Consider the following 20,641-nt stretch of genomic DNA (forward strand, 5'->3'; position numbering starts at 1 on the left):
TACCACCAAAACCCATTCATGTGTCAATACCAGATGGCCAAGAATCATGAATCTTGAATGGCCTAAAATGGGAAAAATCAGGCTATTGAGGTGAGAAAGTGGGAAGAGAGTGGTGAGGGTGGAAAGAGTCTTGAAGATAAAACAAAAAGGTTGACCGAATGTACTGGACACTTAGAGCAGAATGTAAACTGGTGTTAAAAATAACTGGCAAGAACACAAACACACACAGTCTACAGAAAGTGTGTGGGGGGTTGGGTGAAACTCAATATTGTGCAAGTGTTCACTTAACCCAAACTCCAGTGCCCAGATAATGTAGAGAGGGAAGTACTTGAATACACATTATACAGAATATTAGGATAAAATCCACCACAAACAGAGGCATCAATGTCAGATAGTGCTGCATAAGCGAATCATTTTCTAACATGCAAATGTCTGTTCCAAATTTAATATCAAAGGAATAATTCACCCAACTTCAGAATCATTCAGACCGGTTTTGTAAACCAGATCAATCGATTAATTGCAAAGATATGTACATTGCTTCTCTCATGAACGTTCCAAGCTAGGGCCAATGTAAAATTTTCAGAGAATAACGACTTCAATTACATTCCGTTCCTCTCAAAAAGCTATCATATGGCAAAAAATGACTTGGAATATAGCGCACAAGTCATATGGACTACAGTATGTTTATGATACTTTTATGGTGCTTTTGTGTCCTTTTTGAAGCTTGAAAGCTTCAGTACAAATTTACTGAAATTACACGAAAAAGAAAGCATAGTACATTTTTCAAAATCTCTTCTTTTGTGTTCCATGGAAGAAAGAAAGTCCTGCGGGTTTGGAATAACGTGAGGGAAAGTAAATGGTAACAGAATTTTCATTTACACAAATGTGAGGCCCTGAACTGCCCAGTGTAAGTCCATCATTAGTGTAACCCCTCTTTGATGTCCAATGAACACAAATCCAGACCCTTATGCAGAATTACAGCAGATTTATGTCGAGTGGAACTCAAACATCTATGATAATGACCATAATCCTTCCTAAACTATAATAATGAGACCACTAATGTAGATAATCTACTAAATAATTTCTTCATTGGGATTTGCCTCTTACAAAAAGAGTTTGATATGTTGAAGTACACCAATCACATATGCTGAGTGACCGGAGATGTTCTCATTAAATTGCTTACGGTAATAGTTTTTTCATTACCACAGTCAAATAAATTCACAGCAATTTTCCTCAAAATCTATCAACAAAACATTTAACATTTTCCCATCATATTTTTGCAAACCATTATGTAGATTCTGCAGACCAGTTTACCACAGAAATTTTAATGTGTTTTCAGATGCAGAGAAAATGTTTTATGGCCACACACCCAACTGAAGTTAACAAAATTTCATGTGAACAGCCCTGTGCTCCTCGCTGCTCTCCATTTGGAAACTGGACACTGTTTTGCTGAACAAAGAGAAAGCCAACTGCTGCCTTATATAACGTCAAGATCTGTCCTTCACTGTTCCACTTTCTTTATGTCTCAAAGATAGCAAACCTGGTCCATTCAGCCTCTCACTGATTTCACCTTGCTGCCTAGCGTAAATAAACTACAATCCAAAGGGCTCCGCCTGTGTCTGAAATGACTCCCTGAGTCACAAGGGTTGTGAAAGCAGGGTTATTTTATGATTTTGAATGTTTAATTTAGCCTAGTTGTTATTTCAATTTTATTTTCAGTTTGTCGTTTCAATTACTTTAGCTTTCGTTAGTTTTCACTCTATGACTGTTAGTTTCAGTTTAGTTTTAGTTTTTTAGAATTTTTTATTTTTAATTTGGTTTTAGCTTTAGTGTTGCAGACACTAATTTTATTGTACTATAAAGACAATTAATACACTATGTACAAAAACGTAAAAATAAAACAAATTTTATATATTTTTCATTATATTTATATAATTTTTAAAATGTTTTATTTGAGTTTTGCAGACATTTAGTATTTTAGTTTAGTTTCAGATTTTTCAATTATGTTAGTTTTAAAAATATATAATTTATATTGTTTTTATTATATTTACATCTTTTTATTTTGTTTTATTTTAGTTTTGGAGCCATTTGGTATTTTAGTTTTGTTTCAGTTTTCCCAATCATGTTAGTTTTTAATTTGATTTCAGTTAAGCTATGAGAATAATAAAAATATTTTATATATTTTTTTAATATTGCATTTAATTTGATTATTTGTTTAATTTCATTTTAGTTTTGGAAACATTTAGTGTTTTAGTTTTATTTCAGTTTTCACAGTTATGTTAGATTTTCATTTTATTTCAGTTTAGTTATGATAATTAAAACAAATATATTATATATTTTATTATATTTAATTTAGAAATATATATATATTTTAGTTTTGAAGCCATTTAGTAATTCAGTTTAGTTTGAGATTTTTCAGTTATGTTAGTTTTGAATTTTATTTCATTTTAGTTATTAACAAATATGTTATATATATTTTATTATTTTTCAAAAATATATATTTAGTTTTATTTTAGCTTTGGAGCCATTTAGTATTTTTGTTTTGTTTCAGTTTTCCCAATTATGTTAGTTTTTATTCTACTTTAGTTTAGTTAGTTAAAACAAACATATTTGATAGATTTGTATTATATTTACATAAAAAATGCTTGGAAGACATTTAATATTTTAGTTTAGTTACAGTTTTTCCAATTATGTTAGTTTTTATTTAAGTTAACAAACATATTTCATTTAGTTTTTGCTTTATTTTTTGTTAACTAAAAATAACACTCTCCGAGAGATATACAGCAGACAGCACAGTGCAAGGAAAATTAAGGAATCACATGCAGACATAATCATTAGGACTTTAAACACAAAAGAACATGCTTTGCAAAAAACATCGCCTCAGTGGTATAGTGGCTTTCACCACACTAGGCATATTTTTTGAGGAAAAATAGATTTCCATGAATCTGCACATGGTTCAGAATATTTCTTGTGTATGGACAGATTGCTGTGAAGCCTTTGGCACTGCTGTTTGTTTGTTTGTTTATTTATTTATTTAGAGGAATATTTAAGCAACCTGGCCTTGCTCAAGGAAGCAGTAATACATCAGTATGTGTTATCTGTAGCAGTTTTTGTTTCACAACCATCTTGAGACAGCAGCTCAGCAGCTCACAATTACCCTCTTATTCTGAAGTCAGATAGGGCAGAACAGCAGTGATATTTGCTGATTTTATTACCAGCCATTTGCACACCAATGTTTTATGCTTTCTGAGGTCTAGCGCATCAACCGCGTGTTGCGGTGCCTGATTATTACATACATATAGCCCCAAAAATTATTTTGGCACAAGTAATTAAGACACTTAAAAATGTATAAAACAACAGTCCTTTGACAATTCAATATGGTCTCTTCAAAGCTAATAAACTCAATAACATCTTGAGTCATTGCATGTTCCCAACCAAGTATTTAGTACATCTGAATATTGTAAGTATATGCAGTCTCAGACACAATCATCACAACTAATCTGCAAGTTGTTAATACTTTAAATTAGAAGCATTCTTATTCTAGTACTATCATGAACATGGTATTGTGCCAAGCAGAAGAACATTTGTGGCCGGGCAATAGGAGTTCCATGTGTATACAGTATGATTTATTAGAGACATATTAACATGCACACATGAGTTTGACAGTGCAGTCCTACAATAGCTGGCTCAGTCCAAGCCAACTCACACTCTCCTCCATAAGGCATTCTCAAGACTTTGAAATTCCAGCCGAAAATTGAAGACTCATGTTTGCCAGGCCTGCCAAGGAAAACGTCCTGGTTACTTTCATATCCTCCGTTCTCTGATGGAGGGAACGAGACGTTGTGTTGATGTAGTGACACTAGGGGTCGCCCTTGGGAGCCCCAAACACCTCTGATCTTTGAGAAAAGGCCAATAGGAATTGACGAGTGGAATTTGCATGCCACTCCCCTGGACATACGGGTAAAAAAGGAGCTGGCTCGCAACCAGCGTGCGGAACGTGAGGTCCGAGAACCAAGTCTGGGTGGGCCAGTAAGGTGAAACAGGTCTACCTGTGCTTGACCGAATCGACTCCAAATCAGCTCGACCACCTGGGGGTGGAGTCTCCACTCTCCCCTGAGAGTGACCTGCCATGACAGTGTGTCCACGAGGCAACAGGGACCGCCGAAAGGGAGGACCTTGTACTGGACATTGAAGTACGTGTCCTTCAGGTCTACCACCGTGAACCAATCCTGATGCCGGATGCACGCTAAAATGCATTTCCGGGGACCAAGGAGACAATCGCGTCAGACCTACTGGCAGTTGGGGCCTCGCAGCGGGGCGGAGCTAGAGGTGCCATGTTGAGGGGGCTCGGACCCCGAACTCATGGCCGTGCTGAGTCTGGGGACATCGAAGCACTTACCTGGCTCCGGGTACCCACCACAGGACCGGTCAGCAACGGAGGAGGAAGGAACCGTCCTCGTAATCCATCACAACCGCCTGGGTGGGTGGGTGTGTTGTGCCGCAGCTGGGCACACAGGGTCCGCCCCCGCAGCGTCATGCCTGCCATAAATGTGCGGTGTCCAGCGATCGCAATCACGATGGCCGTTAACACCGGCTGTGTGACCCAGGAAATGAGGAATCCGCTCCTTTTCTGAACATGTGGGTACCGCACCCTTTCGGGCATGCGGCAAGTCAAAGAAAAGGCAACAAAGGATTCTCCTCCCGGCCCTCCACCGGGGGAATGGAGTGGTCTGCTTACCATCTCTAGGCCTGCAGCAAGTCTCCACGTGCCTGGGTCGCCCATCTCAGGAGCCGTGAGATGGGGGGGGTGTCTGCTTCCTGCGTGTGGCTCTACACCAGGGCCGGGGACTGGCCCGGGCTGCAGCGGAGCTGGTGTCACCAGCAGGAGAGCCATGGCATGCAGGGCGGAGGCGGCCTGTCCAGCGGCACTGTAGGCTTTAGTTGCCAGAGACGACGTAAACCTACAGGCACTGGATGGGAGTCTCGGGCGCAACCGCTATTTCCACCTGGAGATCGCCAATTACCCCCTGGCAACCCCACCGTCGAGGGTAGTGAGAGTGGAGAAGCTCAGAGACCGGGTCCGGGCAGTGAAAGGTGCCCATCACGACCTTGTGAGCTCCTCATGCACATCCAGGAAGAAAGGGACCGGGGCAGGGTGCGGCCGTGAGCGGCGCTCCGAGCCCAGGAACCAATCGTCAAGCCGCGAGGCTTCAGGGGGGAGTAGAGGGCAAGCATGGCCGCCAGCTCCGCGTTGGCCTGCGACTGGGCGACCGCACCCGAAAGTGGTAGCCCAGTTGAGTCCTTGGCATCAGACTGGACCAGCCCGCTCCCCGATGTTGCGATCGAGGGCTCATCCACTACGTGAGCACCGAATGAGATCGCGAACTTGCCCTGAGACGAGCCGGCGGTCTCATCCCAGTGGGGCGAACGAGCGTACTGGGCAATGGGAGGTCCGTGGGGGGTTACCCGGTGGAGCGGCTCCCACTGGGGTCCCCAAATTCCTCTAACGAAGGAAAGCCACAACCACAACGTCAACCGCCCAAGCACGTAAGACAGCGATCGTGGCAAATGGAAGCGGAGAGGTAATGACCGCAACCAGGAAATAAACACAGACGGAGAGGCATCTTTAAAAAGACGCTTTCTGTCAGTGCCACTCTTTTAGTAGGGAAAATATACTCTTTTATTGCAAGAATATATACTCTTTTAGACTGTCGAAGCACCCAGGGGCGTTCTCTGCACTCCACCGGTGCAAGAGGGGGAGAGGCTGCTGTAATGCGCCGTAAATCCGACAGCTTTTGTAGAGGTGAATGGATCGGTGGAGGAATTCAGCTCGTTGAAATACAACCGCTCGGCTCCGAAGAGAAAATCTGAATGAGTGGTAGCGAGCCAGCTCCTTTTATACCCGTATGTCGGGGGGAGTGGCAAGCAAATTCCACTCGCCAATTCCCATCGGCCTTTTCTCAAAGATCAGAGGTGTTTAGGGCTCCCAAGAGTGACCCCTAGTGTCACTACATCGACACAACGTCGAGTGAATGACAGATAGGGAACAGTTGTTAGGAGGAGTTAAGAGGAGAGGCATTCTCATTAGAGAGTATTCAACTGGACAAAATTTTGGAGTGCAAGAGGTATCATCAATAATTTTGGTCAGTTTTACCAAAAGAGAGAGATTGTAATTTTTAAAAGTACTGTATATACTGTATCTGTTAAAGGAATATTACGGGTTAAATACAAGTTAAGCTCAATCAACAGCATATGTGGCATAATGCTGATCCGTAAATGTTAAAATACTCACTGTTTCAAAAGCATTGCTACAAGATGTAAACAATGTGTTAACATGATTTTAGAGTGATAAAATGGCTTACTAACCTTTTCTGTGTAAAGTTATATCCACTTTTACAAATTTGTTGCCATGACGACCCTAAAATCCTAAACTGACCATTCAAATAACGATTTAACCAACTTTACAGCTCATAATACACAGGTTTAACAGAAGCATTAACGCAAAAGCTTCATATTTCTGCCTTCAAACCCCCCAATAATTGGCCCCATTCACTTCCATTGTAAGTGCCTCACTATAACCCCAATTAAATAAACAATTTTATCAACTTTTAAGAGTACACCAGCATAGAGATGGCCTCAAAGCTGTCTGACATGTACTAAAAGCCACAAAAACTCAAAATGTTATTTCATATAGTCTTTAAAGTAACTTTAATATTAAAGAAATTATACAGTAGACTTAATTTCCCACAACAATTTACCCAGCACTCCAAAAAACTCCAAAGCTCAGGTGATAAGGTAATATATTTATTCAGCAGTAATTAAATATTATCTTAATATATTAAAGTAGAATATATTTAAACATGAAACACTAAAAATGAACTTTAATCAAAGTGCTAGTCTTTGCTCCACTTGTGTTGCAGCTACTGGGTCATTAACCCAAGTCATTCATTGCACCTGTGAAAGACTAATGACACAAACGTCACTCCCCATAACGTATCACTTATGAATTATCAATGTTTCTTTATCAATCTTTCCTCGACCCTCCTCTCTTTTATCAATGATTTGCTGTGCAGTGATGACATCTGAATTGGCTCACCATCACCCACAATTGTCACTGTATCCTCTCCCTGGACTTTGGATGACCACAGTCATGTGTTTACTTTAAACAAAACTATTTATTGAAGGATTGTTTGACTAGACCAAAGTAAAATGTTCTGTGTGCTCAAAGGTGAATAATCTTGACACAGGCGTAATGATTTTCCAATAATGACCTGGCACAGACTTCTACAGTTTTCTTCTGTGATTGATAAAAGCCATCTTTGTACATTTACTAATTTACAACATGGCTAATTAAGATATTAAAGGAATAGTTTACCTAAAAAAATGAAAATTCTGTCATAATTTACTCACCCTCATATTGTTCCAAATCATAACCTATATGACTTCCTTTCGTCCATTCAACATAAAAGGAGATATTCAGCAGAATGTCCAGGCTACTCTTCTCCAAATAAATGAAAGTGGATGGTGACCGGGGACAGGCATGTTCACAATTCACTTTCATTGTGTAAAAAAGAGGAGCTTGGCCATTCTGCTTGATACAGTAACTGCATTTGTGATCATTTATGAAGTCTTCTGTCATTTGTCTGTAAATTTTGTGTCTGTTCTTTTACTTTTTAAATGTATATCATTAACAAAAATAGGTTGTCAAATAAGCCAAATTAGGTTACAAAATCTCTCCTGCATTTATTTATCTTCTGTTGTGTGTACTTGTATTGATCATATATTCTCATGGTGCTAAATAACCAAAACAAAAAACAAAAAAAAGAGAGAGAGAGAGAAAGACATTTGGGCCTGGAAACATCAGGGTGACTAAATGAGAAAATTGTCATTTTTTAGTGAACTATCCCTTTAAAATTGACTCTTGCTCTTAGATGGCTGCAGCCTATATGTCCAGGCAATAACATCTAGCACAGGTCAGTTTAATTAATTTAGGCCAATCTGCAGTGTGAAATGACAGATGCTAGTGAGTGCAGTACCTGGTGCGAACAGCTCAGATCCGCGTGTAGAAACCAGTCCGTTCCCACAAAGCAAGCCCAGACAGAGCAGACTGAGAGAGAGAGAGAAAGCCATAGCTTCTGCTGTCTCCCTGTGTGGCAAAAAAGGAAAGAAAAATCATTATCAGTGGTGGTCATGGATGACACCCCTCTAAGAAAAACTGAGCTGCAAAACCCAACCCCCCTGGGTCATCTCATCCCCTCCACTTCATTTTCCAACTCCTTCAGGCCAAACACATTGGTTGTGAGCACCATTAATTTTTAGCTGGTCAATGTGAAACCCTATACAGGGACACCACACAATTAACATCCAGACACAACCTCTGCAATGCTCAACTCTTCCGGGTTGAAGATGGTTTTAATTTTCCACTTTACAACCAGTATTGGGCACAATTCATTTGTTCCGATTCTACATATTTCTCTCAACCACAATCAATATAGTGTCAAAACAACTAACAAAGCCATCAAAACAGCTTTCAGATCAACTTAAAAAATAAATTAATTAATATTGACATAAAAATTTGGGGTAAATAGTAATATGTTAAGTAATGTTTTTAAGGCGTTAATTTCTACGATTAATAGTTCACTGTTTAACGTGTTAAAAAAAGAAACGCAATTAACTCAGTATCTGTTTTTTGTTTTTCACTTACATTACTGCTCTGAAATAATATATTCTTTTAGTTTCCATATCAGAAATATGTTTTGTAAGGGGAGGGAGGGTGCCTTTAACATAAATTTTGCCTTGGGCCTCTTAATGTCTAGAACCGGCCCTGTTGACTCAACTGCACATCCTAGCACAGAAACTGATTGTGTGGAGAAGTGCACGCTTGTTCATTACACGCAACGAAAGCCATGGAAATAATAATCATGGGAACTGATTGCTGTACAGAGAATAGAGACTTCAGGTGTTTTTCTCCAAAACAGAAGGGTTAAGTGTCGGAGAGATTTGGGCAAACTGCCCGAAAGCACTCAGTTATCTAAATCAAAAAGAATAAAAAACATGCAAGAGACCCAGTGTGCATGAAAAAGACTGAGAAAATAATAGTTTTAAGATTTTAAACTTCAGCAAATTTAACTTCAGCACAGAATTTTTTTTTTAGTATATCTGTATGTATTGACCTGTTTCAGTGATGTCACTTTTTCCCTGAAACTGCCATATTGACCATATATATGACCATCACCCTAAAAATGATATCAAGAAAAACCTCAAAAATGCTTTTGATCCATGCCAAGTCCCAGGAAAGGTGTATACGTGACTAAGATTAGCACAAATATTGCCAAATTTGACTTTCGCGGACATTTAAATATATTTTATCCACAATTCATCTCCGTACGCTGGCGAGTCTGATGTGTGTGCTCTGATTTGGTCAAAATATTACAAAACGTCTGTGTATGTATGTAAGAACTGCATTTAACGCATAAAGAATACACAGAAAGCAACAGAGGCATATAAGTGTATATGAAAAATATGTTTACACGGTAGTCTGATGGTGGGAATAAAGTCTGTGCTTCATGATCTTAAAATGTATTGTTTATTGACTAACATTAGCACATATACATTAAATATACTGCATACTATATATTCACATTATAGTGCTTTTTTATTTATTACAATGTGTTACAGTTATGACATACTGGGTGTTATGAATAACATCATCCTATGTGCAGTTCCAGTTTAACTGTATACTAATTGATGATGTTATAAATATAATTGACACGTGTACAGATAACTGACATGTCTTAATAAATGAGCCACAAGTGTTTTATCCCTGCTCTCCCCCTACATCGCTACATGACTTTGGCAAAATGAAGCCGTGTCGCTTAATAGATAAAACATTATTGAAAGAAAAATTACATTTTGGCTATGGTAAGTTAACACCAGTATCATCTTTTCAAGATTTATAAATAGAAAAAAAATGTAGTCGGCTTTTGTATGGGATCAAAATCCCGTCAAAATATTGCGGTCACAGATCCAAAAATAATAAGCGTGAATCAAAAAATAATAAGCGCAGATAAAAAAATAATAAGTGCAAAAATAAATAAAAAGTGCAGATCAAAATAATAAGCGCAGATCAAAATAATTAGCGCAGATAAAAAAATAACAAGCATGAATCAAAAATATATAAACATTTAAAATATGCTGCTGCTGCTGCAAAAAAAGAAAAATTAAAGCAAAGTCATCAGAATTGCAAACAAAATCATGTTTTCTTGACAATTTTGCTCATATTTTCATTTTTTATACACTTACACTGTATTTTTCTTTGCTTTTGTTTCCAAATTCTGCACTTGGTTTTCCAAAACTTGTGAGTAGAGTTTCATGTAAATCAGGGGGCGTTTTGCATCCCCATTGGTCCACTAGTTCTTGATCGACAGCTCCTCCTCTAGCCAATCCTTCGAAGAGGGGAAGTGACGTCACTCCAATGCAACTCTGACAGCTGCTGCTCAATATTATATTATTTGTGGTTGATAGATACGCTGCTTGTGTCTGTTTTGCCAGCTCTAGCAAACATGTTGTCCGAGTAGGCCATTATCATAGTCCATTAACACATGTATCAAGTCAGCTGAATTTAGTTAGCAGAGTCTTTAGTTTAGGAATTATTTAAGACTTCCTTGTTTGTGGGTTATTGGCTGCATATCTAAAAAAAACAAGGCTGGGTTGGTGTGGATGTTTAATGCATGTTCAGAACCCAACTTGATCTGCTTTTCCATGGTGCTGAATGTGCCGTTATGTACTGATCCTACGTTGGCATCGTTGGCACGGCTACATGTAGTTTCTTTTTCCAGGATACTGCAGCGAAATCAGAAACAAGTGACCAAGTGTCCCCACGTCAATAAATAATGCAATTAAGTTGGCTTGACTTTGGACGTTCTTTATTCACACAAAGTCGCAAATTTAGGGACCGTCTCTAAAGATACAGGCAACATTGGAGCATACATATCCAAAACATTTACAAACATTTCCATAACATAGTGTACAACTTCAATAACATTTGAAGCAAATGACTTACAGGCATACAACCATTAGATATGCAGCCAATAACCTACAAACAAGGAAGTCTAAATAATAATGCCTAAACTAAAGACTCTGCTAACTAAATTCAGCTAACTCAACACGTGTTAATAGATAATGGCCTACTCGGTTTCCTAGAGCTGACAAAACAGACACAAGCAGCGTATCTATCAACCACAAATAATATAATATTGAGCAGCAGCTGTCGGAGTTGCATTGGAGTAACGTCACCTCCCCTCTTCGAATGATTGGCTAGAGGAGGAGCTGTCGATCAAGAACTAGTGGACAATAGGGACGCAAAATGCCCCGATTTACATGAAACACTACTCACAAGTTTTGGAAAACCAAGCGCAGAACTTGGAAACAAAAGCAAAGAAAAATACAGCGTAAGTATAAAATAAATAAATATGAAAAAAATTGTCAGAGAGCACAAAAAACAGTAATATAAACAAGGAAAACATGATTTTGTTTGCAATTCTGATGACTTTGCTTTCATTTTTTTTTTTTTTTTTTGTAGCATATTTTAAATGTGTTTATATATTTTTGATTCATGCTTGTTATTTTTTGATCTGCATTCATTATTTTGATCTGCGCTTTTTATTATTTTTTTGCACTTATTTTTTTATTCACGCTTATTATTTTGATTCACGCTTATTATTTTTGGATCCGTGACTGCAATACATTTGACAGGACGTGTCAAAACAACTGTCAGAATGTCAGAGTAATAGCAGAGAGTTAGTCAGAAGTTTACATACACTTTGTTATTATTTGGTAGCATTGCCTTTAAATTGTTTAACTTGGGTCAAACATTTTGGGTAGCCTTCCACAAGCTTCTCACAATAAGTTCCTGGAATTTTGGCCCATTCCTCCAGACAGAACTGGTGTAACTAAGTCAGGTTTGTAGGCCTCCTTGCTCGCACACGCTTTTTCAGTTCTGCCCACAAATTTCTGTCAGACTGAGGTCAAGGCTTTGACCACTCCAATACTTTGACTTTGTTGTCCTTAAGCCATTTTGCCACAACTTTGGAGGTATGCTTGGTGTCATTGTCCATTTGGAAGACACATCTGCAACTGAGCTTTAACTTCCCGGCTGATGTCTTGAGATGTTGCTTCAATATATCCACATAATTTTCCTTCCTCATGATGCCATCTATTTTGTGAAGTGCACCAGTCCCTCCTGCAGCAAAGCACCCTCACAACATGATGCTGCCACCCACATGCTTCACGGTTGGGATGGTGTTCTTCGGCTTGCAAGCCTCACCATTTTTTCCTCCAAACATAACGATGGTCATTATGGCCAAACAGTTCAAATTTTGTTTCATCAGACCAGAGGACATTTCTCCAAAAAGTAAGATCTTTGTCCCTATGTGCACTTGCAAACTGTAGTCTGGCTTTTTTATGGTGGTTTTGGAGCAGTGGCTTCTTCCTGGCTGAGCAGCCTTATAGGTTATGTCGATATATGACTCGTTTTACTGTGGATATAGATACTTGTCTAACTGTTTCCACCAGCATCTTCACAAGGTCCTTTGAAAGGGCACAACCCTGGAAGAAACTGTGGGAACATACTTCTAAATACATACACTGCTAATCAGCTTGCATGGGGGATTTTACAACAGGTTTCCTATGTTAAACATCAATTTCCATTATAAAATTACATTCGACTGACTGAAAACACTTCCGCATTTAAAACGTCAAAGGTTCCAGTGCAACATTATCCTACTGAATGAAGCACAGACAGGTTAAATTAGCTTCTACTTCTATTAGAGCTAGATAATGACAGAAACACTGTTGACAAGTTGCCATGCCCACACCATCTTTGCATTTGTGATTTACATTCTTACACGAGAAAATCTCATGATTTACCATTTGTCCTGGGTTGAGACATGGTTCTGTGGAAGATCATTGACTATGTTCCCTTGCCACTTTTAGGCATTACTCAATAACATCCCCCCAGAAAATATAATGGTTTGTGTGAAATCGTGATGACATTGTAACATGGTGACAAATTACTGTCATAAACATGTGGGGTGAACAGGTTGTATCCAGCTACCCCAAGAGCTAGGCTAAAAATAAGTACACTATTAATGTTTGGTCACCACCACAAATCATACAGCTATGAAGTAGGTGACTGGTTCTTTGAGGCTGATGGTTCCTGTCTTGATAGTAAACCAGAGGCTGGATTACAATACCCAACTTTAATACAGATTTTAGTCCCAATTTACAATCGATCTGAGTCGGCTACAGTAGGCAGATTTTGGGCAAGTCGGAGTCGACCCCGATCCAATTTCTTACTCTCAGACTATGATTTCATCTTGTCAGAGTATATCAAATGTGTTCCAAACGTGAAGTCATGTGACAAGCCGATGGAAATCGATCATACGGGGCCACAAAGCTTAAGAAATGGAGATGGTGAACAAGCTCTGAAAGAAAAAGCTCTATGATGGAGGAAAAATGTATTCAGTTGTAGCAGAAGCATTAGTCCCTCTACTATGATGTTGACGACAAGAGTAATTCAGATAGAGTAATTCAGACTTTATCAGTGGTTCTTAACCAGGGGCCTCAGCAAACTTCCAAGGAGGCCGTGAGATGACTTAAGATTATTTAAAATAAGTCATATTAAACTAACCAAACTTAAAATGCTAAAAACAGCAAAAACATGTAGGCCTATAGCAAATAAATTGACAGTCCCGAAACCTTTGGAAAATGTAGTATTTTAATCTATTGACATTCCTAGTTTCTGGGAGATGGGGGCCTTTGAACATTATCTTGGACAATGCAGCCGCTGACAATACTAAAATTGTATCACAAAATATATATATATTTTTTTTATTTGATATGAGCTCTATAATTTAGGTTTCATAATTTAGTAGGCATCTATAAATCATGTTCAGTCGGTAACGTATGATCAATGATAATGCTGTTAAATCCATAAATAAACACATCACGAGCAGGTACGTACACAATACAACAGGTAAAAATATAGCTTGCAAATCTGGGATATCCTACAGTGTTTTGGTGAAAGATGTTCTTCAGTTATTCTATTCATTTCTCTGAAGATTCTTCCAGTTGTAAGTATCACTGTTACCATCATGATTTACTGCAGAAGTTTCACAAATGATGCTGGCGATGTGCTGCGAACTGAACCAGAGGAGGTTAATGGTGGTGGACATCCTCCTCCCAGCGTGAACTGAAATTGTTTTACACTCATGTCCAACCATTTTTATTGACTTCTTGAACTGTTTGATTCACAAAAGAGCCTCCGATGACAGCAAAAACATGTGATGACAGTAAGTTCTCACTTTCTTTGAGATGCTATAGTGATTGCTAATTTAAAATTTTGCGATGTGAATGCACTTCATTCATAAAAATGATTTCATTACTGTTCCCCAGATGTTAACAACATTAACTAGAGGGTCTTGTGCCTTCCTTATATGGCGTTTACATGGGCGTGAATTATGATAATTTTGAATGAACGTGCACACACCCCATTTTTACAAATGTTTGGAATTCACTAATATAAAAACGTTTCACTAACAAATCTGGGGAGTATGAAGCGTTTGTGAATCTAGCGGAGAGTTTTTGGGAAGGTCCGTTTTACACACAAAATACTCCAAATGTACTCACATATTTATGAACGTTTCATGAATGAGGCCCATTGAGCATGTTTACATGCACAATCTTACACTGATTATGATTAATAATTTGACAATGTGTAAAGTCACGTTAAATAATTTTTCTTTATCAAGGTAACACATCTTTGTGGCTTTAATATCCAATGTTCTGGCCTTTTCAAAACTTGGAGATGGTTTATAGAAGAAAGTATTAAAAGCTAACTAGGAAAACCTGTTACTCTTGATCATTAAGCAAGTTCTAGCCTGAGCTTCAGTCTTGCATGCTGGTGTCTTTGTAATATAAGCAAAGTTTGTAATCAGTAAGCATTTGAATAACTGGTTGCTGCAACTGTAAGGTTCTAGTGCTGGGTTGCACTTCCACTCTTTGGATGACATTTTGAGGAAAATTCTGGTCAGAAATCACCATTTATCAATCCTTCCCTGTCACATAAATTTTGGGCACATTTGCAGTAGCCAAAAAGCCTTGATTTAAGTCATCTACTACAATAATAAATCTACAGCTCAAGCTAGAAGTCACAACAAGTGTAGCGTCATTCCAATTGGGCTAACGTCCAAGACTGAATTAACATCCAAATTTAGCAGTGACTAATACATGCAGAGTTTCAAACCTGTTGGTCTCTGAACTATATCATAAAAACTCAAGTGTCACCTAGCCATGCTCAGATGTGATGGTGCACTCCCAAGAGAAAGTGACACTAAATCTGTGTGCAGTGATGAGCTCTGTTATGAACTGCTCTGTAATGAACGTGAATGGTCAGGAGCGCCATTAGGCTTTTTGGGCACCCTTACAACTTTCTACTCTATACCCCCCTATCTTATCACAACCTGTAACAACAAATGTTTTTTTTAATAAACACTATCATTAATAAATGTAAACATAAACAGTGAGCTCATTTACATGTGTGATCTTACACTGATTTCGCTCAAGCCAACATGGAAGGTCATGTAAATGGTCAAAAAGATTTTCCTTTATTGGGGTACGGTCAAAAACGGTTTAGGCAAAAAATTATCGATACGTATGGAGTAAATTAACAGAGGTTTGAGAGGAGCATGTTAATTTTAATCTGACAAATCACAGCCCACGAGTAGAAGTATATAAGCTGCTGCTTACCTGCTTCCTGTGACAACAAGGGGGGCGTAATCAGGACTCGAGTCGAGTCTCGAGCTCCGAACCCTCAGTATATGGACAGCAAGCCAAATATGTTTACTGTTCCAACACAAGATTACATTTACATACGAACTACTGAAGTACATTTTTCCCATTACCCCAATTTCACATTGCATGTAAACAGCTTTACTGGCATTCTTACCAGCTTATCCAGTGTGTGTGAATGCCTGTTTATGTTTTGAAGTAGGGCTGAACAATTAATCAAAATAAAATCAAAAACGCAATATGACATAATGCTATTATCAAACCACAAAGTCTGCGACTTAATAAATAAATTAAAAGTCTGCATGCGCTGCTCGCTGCGCTTAGTGTATGTGTGAAGCTCTGTTCTGTTAACATTTAAAAATACACACTGCTTACACAATACACAATACACAAAATACACAAGGACGCGTGAGACTTATGAGCTGAGTGCATTAAATTTGCAGCACTTTAGATTCACTAATTGCACATTTGTGTCATCCTAAATATGCTTGGCCACTACAAGAACCTCATAACACCGTTAACATACAGGTTAAGAAAATATTATATAAATATAGTACTGTTTTATAATAATAACAGTTGTTGTTGTTGCTATTAATATTATACAAAAACATATTTCCTAACTTAATAATAACTTATTATTAGGTTACAAAAAATTACGAGACTATCACAATCAACAAAAACAGGTACACAGTGAACAGATACAATGTGAAGATGATGTGATCTGTTATTTTTTTCCCCCTCTGTGTTTCACTGTATTTTTATTTGGCTCATTTTAAGAGGACCCAAATGTGAACACCCATTCTTGAACAGTATTTCTAGAACAAGTAATTATTTATGTTAGCACTTTTACTTCTACTTGAGTAATTATTTTTTTTAAGTAAATGTACTTTTACTTGTGTACAGTTTTTGGCTACTCTACCCACCTATGCTCTGATATGCGTGACCGTTTAAATGAGACTGTGTTGCACACCGGCCTCCGACCTATTATTGTGGTAACACAATGGCACGTGACAACAAAACAAACTGTGATTTTTCATTTACATGCCTCAAATGGCTCCTTCATGTGCAAGCAGGTGATTTTCAGCGCCATCGTAGCTTAAGAAACTAATTGGTTAAATGGGAAAATGTATCGCCCGATGCAGATAATTTAAAAATGCAAAATATCGGCCAGATTATCGTAGTCTGCCATATATTGCTCGCCCACTATATATTATCCTTAAATGTAGGGCTGCACAATTTTTCTAAATAAAACTGAAATCGCAGTATGACCTTGTGCGATTATTAAATCGCAAAGGGCTGTGATTTAATTAAATAAATAAATAGTCTGCCCACCTCAAAAGTTTATTTGTGCTGCTCTGTCCAGTCTATATTAAGTTAGAGCATTATTACAGTGTTTTCAGAGCGGTTCTGTGCTCCATAACTCCATCTCATGCTTAGAGTAACAGAAGTGATCAAGAGTTCCTGCATGAAGCGGTTTTTATTATCATCTGCGGTGGCAGCATCTCAGTCTCCACCAGGCACAGGTATCATAATAATAATGTGGAATACAAATGGGGTATAATTCAAACATCTTTATTAAATGATTGCTGAGCAAACAGAATTAATAGTAGCACCTGCTGAGTCCAGAAACATGCACTCTTCCACCATTCACCTGTCATATGTTTACCTCACGAGAGAATGTGTCATCTTTATTACACTCCCAGCGGCAACAAGTGAAAGCAAAACTAATATTACCAACATCCAACAAAATGAAAAGGAAGGAACGTACATATAACAAATCTATATAAAATACATAGTAATATAATAAAATTCATTGTTAAAGGGATAGTTCACCCAAAAATTCTCTCATCATTTACTCACCCTCATGCCATCCCAGATGTATATTTTTCTAAGATATTTTTCTTCAAATGTTATCTGCTAAAGAAAGGAAGTCATACACATCTGTGATGGCATGAGGGTGGGTAAATTATGAGAGAATTTTCATTTTTGGTGAACTATCCTTTTAAATGAAATATAATATAATAATAAATAAAAATAATTAAATGAAATGGTGACAAACTAACCAAAACTTTCACTTTAAGTTTAATTACACCAATGGGTTATCAGTTCAACTTCATTTTGACATTAAGCCTTGTTCTTTAGGACTATCTTATATACAGTAGAGAATAGTCTGTTTAAGCCTACTTGTTTTTAAGGCATAAAGAGTAAAATAGAATATTTTATGTTTATTTAATTATTCAACCAACCAACAATATTATTGACAGCAAACACTAGGCAACAACTATGGTATTACCAACAGGGAAATTCAGTTAAAGTGACATTGAGCAGAAAGCTTACATATAACCAGTTTAGACAGAGCTGCTGATAAAAAGTTAAATGATCAGCATTGGACAATTAGATGAAAAGAAAATTGGAGATTTGTATCGGATGTTAAAATCCTGATTGGAGGATCCTAATATTCAAGTTGACTGGGTTTCAAAAACTAATAATGATGATTAGTGGGCTGAGACCCTACCACAAAATGGACAAAAACAAGTATACGGTGGATCGGTACAATTTGAATATGAAGAAGACAGTTTTTTTCTTTATTTTACTGTTTATATATTTATTTGTTTTTGGTTGAATTAAAAAAAAAAAAGAAAAAAAGAAAAAGAGTCTCAGTTTGGTTCTTTAAACCCCAGTAGCCTTTTGAGTGTTGAACATGTGAAAAACATGTAAAATAAATGTTTTGTCTATCATAATTGCAGTTCAAATCACAATCGCAATCTTTTTCAAAATAATCGCAATATGACTTTTTGTCCAAATTGTGCAACCTTACTTAAATGTATGAAATATATTTGTGCAAACACCTAAGAATTTACTGATCCAAGTCATAATAGCATAATTTACCAATGTGAATAGAGCTACAGAGATTTTAGCTATTGCACAAAAAAGAGGATATGAGACAGGATACAACCTTTCCTATTCTAATCGATTTAGTCAGTCGAGGAGGATGATATGCAAGGTTCAAAGTTGACATTCAGCCATCGCAGTTGCACAAGCAAGCAAATAATCTGTTATGGTGAAACAAGCACAAAATCCTTGTGTAAATCATTATACATTTATATCTACATGTAACCAGAAAATCAATGGAAAATGCATGTCCAATACATATGTGGCACAATGCTGTGGTTATTTTGGTGAAAAAGGGGTTTGACTGATGAGAGAATTATTGGTTACATAAGAGTTTAAACACTTCATTTACTCACCTTCATGTTGTTCCAAACCAGTATGACTTTCTTCTGAGGAATGCAAATGGAGATGGCAGAAGGGATGGCAGGAGGAAAGGCTGTATGTTAGGGACTCACAGCCTCAGTTACCATCATTGTATAGGAAAAAAATGCAATGACAGTGAATGGAGACTGAGGCTGTGACTCCAAAACATTCAGTCTTTTGTGTTCTTTGGAAGAATTAAAGTCATACACGTTTAAAATAGGGATGCGCAAAACTACCAATTTCCATAATCGACTAGTCGGTTGGTTGTATGAACGACTAAGTCGACTAGTCTGTGAACAATAATGCATAATTAGATCTGACGATCAGATGCATTTCAGTGAGATATACGGACACACTTCAACATGGTAACGAATGGATATTCAACAAAAAGGCTAAATAACTATAACATCATACTGCACAAAACTATCGAAGAAAAAAGTACGAAATAAGAAAGGCTCCAATAAAGAGCGGCTCAAAAACGCTTATGCGCATCTTGAAATGTGCTTTAATGTAACTGGAGTGCTTCAGGGCGATTCTCGCTGCGCATACAAAACTGCAAGATAATATTGCGTGTACATATATAGTTGACAACATCAAGCACTTTAAACCATTTTTACTGCAACTATTTATTTAAGCAGTGTCAGACAGTATCAGCATAAGACTTCTCTGTACAGCACCTCACACATATGGGAACATTACTCACGGCTAGGGCTGTCATGATTATGAAATTTGGCTGACAATTAACTGTCAAACAAATAATTGTGATTATGACTAATTGTCTGTTTTAGGGCTATGACGATTAATTGTCTCTTTAAGGGCTTTCACATTTAATTGTCATAAATTGTCATATTTCTTAAGGTGTGATTTTTTCTGCATGTGTGCTTCATACACCTTACATATTTAACTTTAAATATACAGTATAAATCAAATAATAAAATAGGGATATGTGATTTCCTTTAAAAAATTATGAATGACATGAAGAATAATTTTTTCTCTTTTTGAGCAACTTTAGGTTTGGTCAATTTTAAATTTACACTTGTTTTTTGAACTCATATTTTTCATTATATATTTTTATTTTAAAAAATTATATATATTTTATTATATTTATATAATATTTTATTATATTATGCAATAGTAAAATATTTCTGTCCTAATTTCTTCACTTTCACACTTTATTTTAATGCTCTGATTAAACCCAAGAGCCCTTATTTGTCATGAAGCAAAACCTTTGAGATTTAGTTTCATCATTTCATCACTCCACAGAAATAAAGAGTGTGTCTCCTCTGTCACTGCATGAACTAGGAACATCTGCCATTACACAATCGTTTAAAGTGAAACCGGAGAGCTTTGTGTTCATTATCACAGTGAGATTATACTTGTTCGTTTTTATATTCGCAGGAGTTTGATGCGAGCCTCTGCTGACAGCATGCGCATCAGAGCACTTCACGCGCTCTTCAGGACAGGAGCTGGTTGACCTCCGCGGTGGGGCTCAGTGACGCTCTGACTCGGAGTTCAACTGAATGGCACACAAATGCTC

General features: G+C 37.5%; 1 protein-coding gene across 1 annotated transcript in view; it reads right to left on the reverse strand.

The window, feature by feature from the left end:
* Positions 1–20,641, reverse strand: part of ghra (growth hormone receptor a) — a 79,157-nt gene that overhangs the window by 46,705 nt on the left and 11,811 nt on the right. The window contains exon 2 of the mRNA XM_051653420.1: positions 8,037–8,146. Coding sequence (XP_051509380.1) covers positions 8,037–8,130 — 94 coding nt within the window. The 5' untranslated portion in view covers positions 8,131–8,146. The remainder of the gene's footprint in view (positions 1–8,036; positions 8,147–20,641) is intronic.

This window comes from Myxocyprinus asiaticus, chromosome 24 (assembly GCF_019703515.2).
Source record: "Myxocyprinus asiaticus isolate MX2 ecotype Aquarium Trade chromosome 24, UBuf_Myxa_2, whole genome shotgun sequence".
NCBI lineage: Eukaryota > Metazoa > Chordata > Actinopteri > Cypriniformes > Catostomidae > Myxocyprinus > Myxocyprinus asiaticus.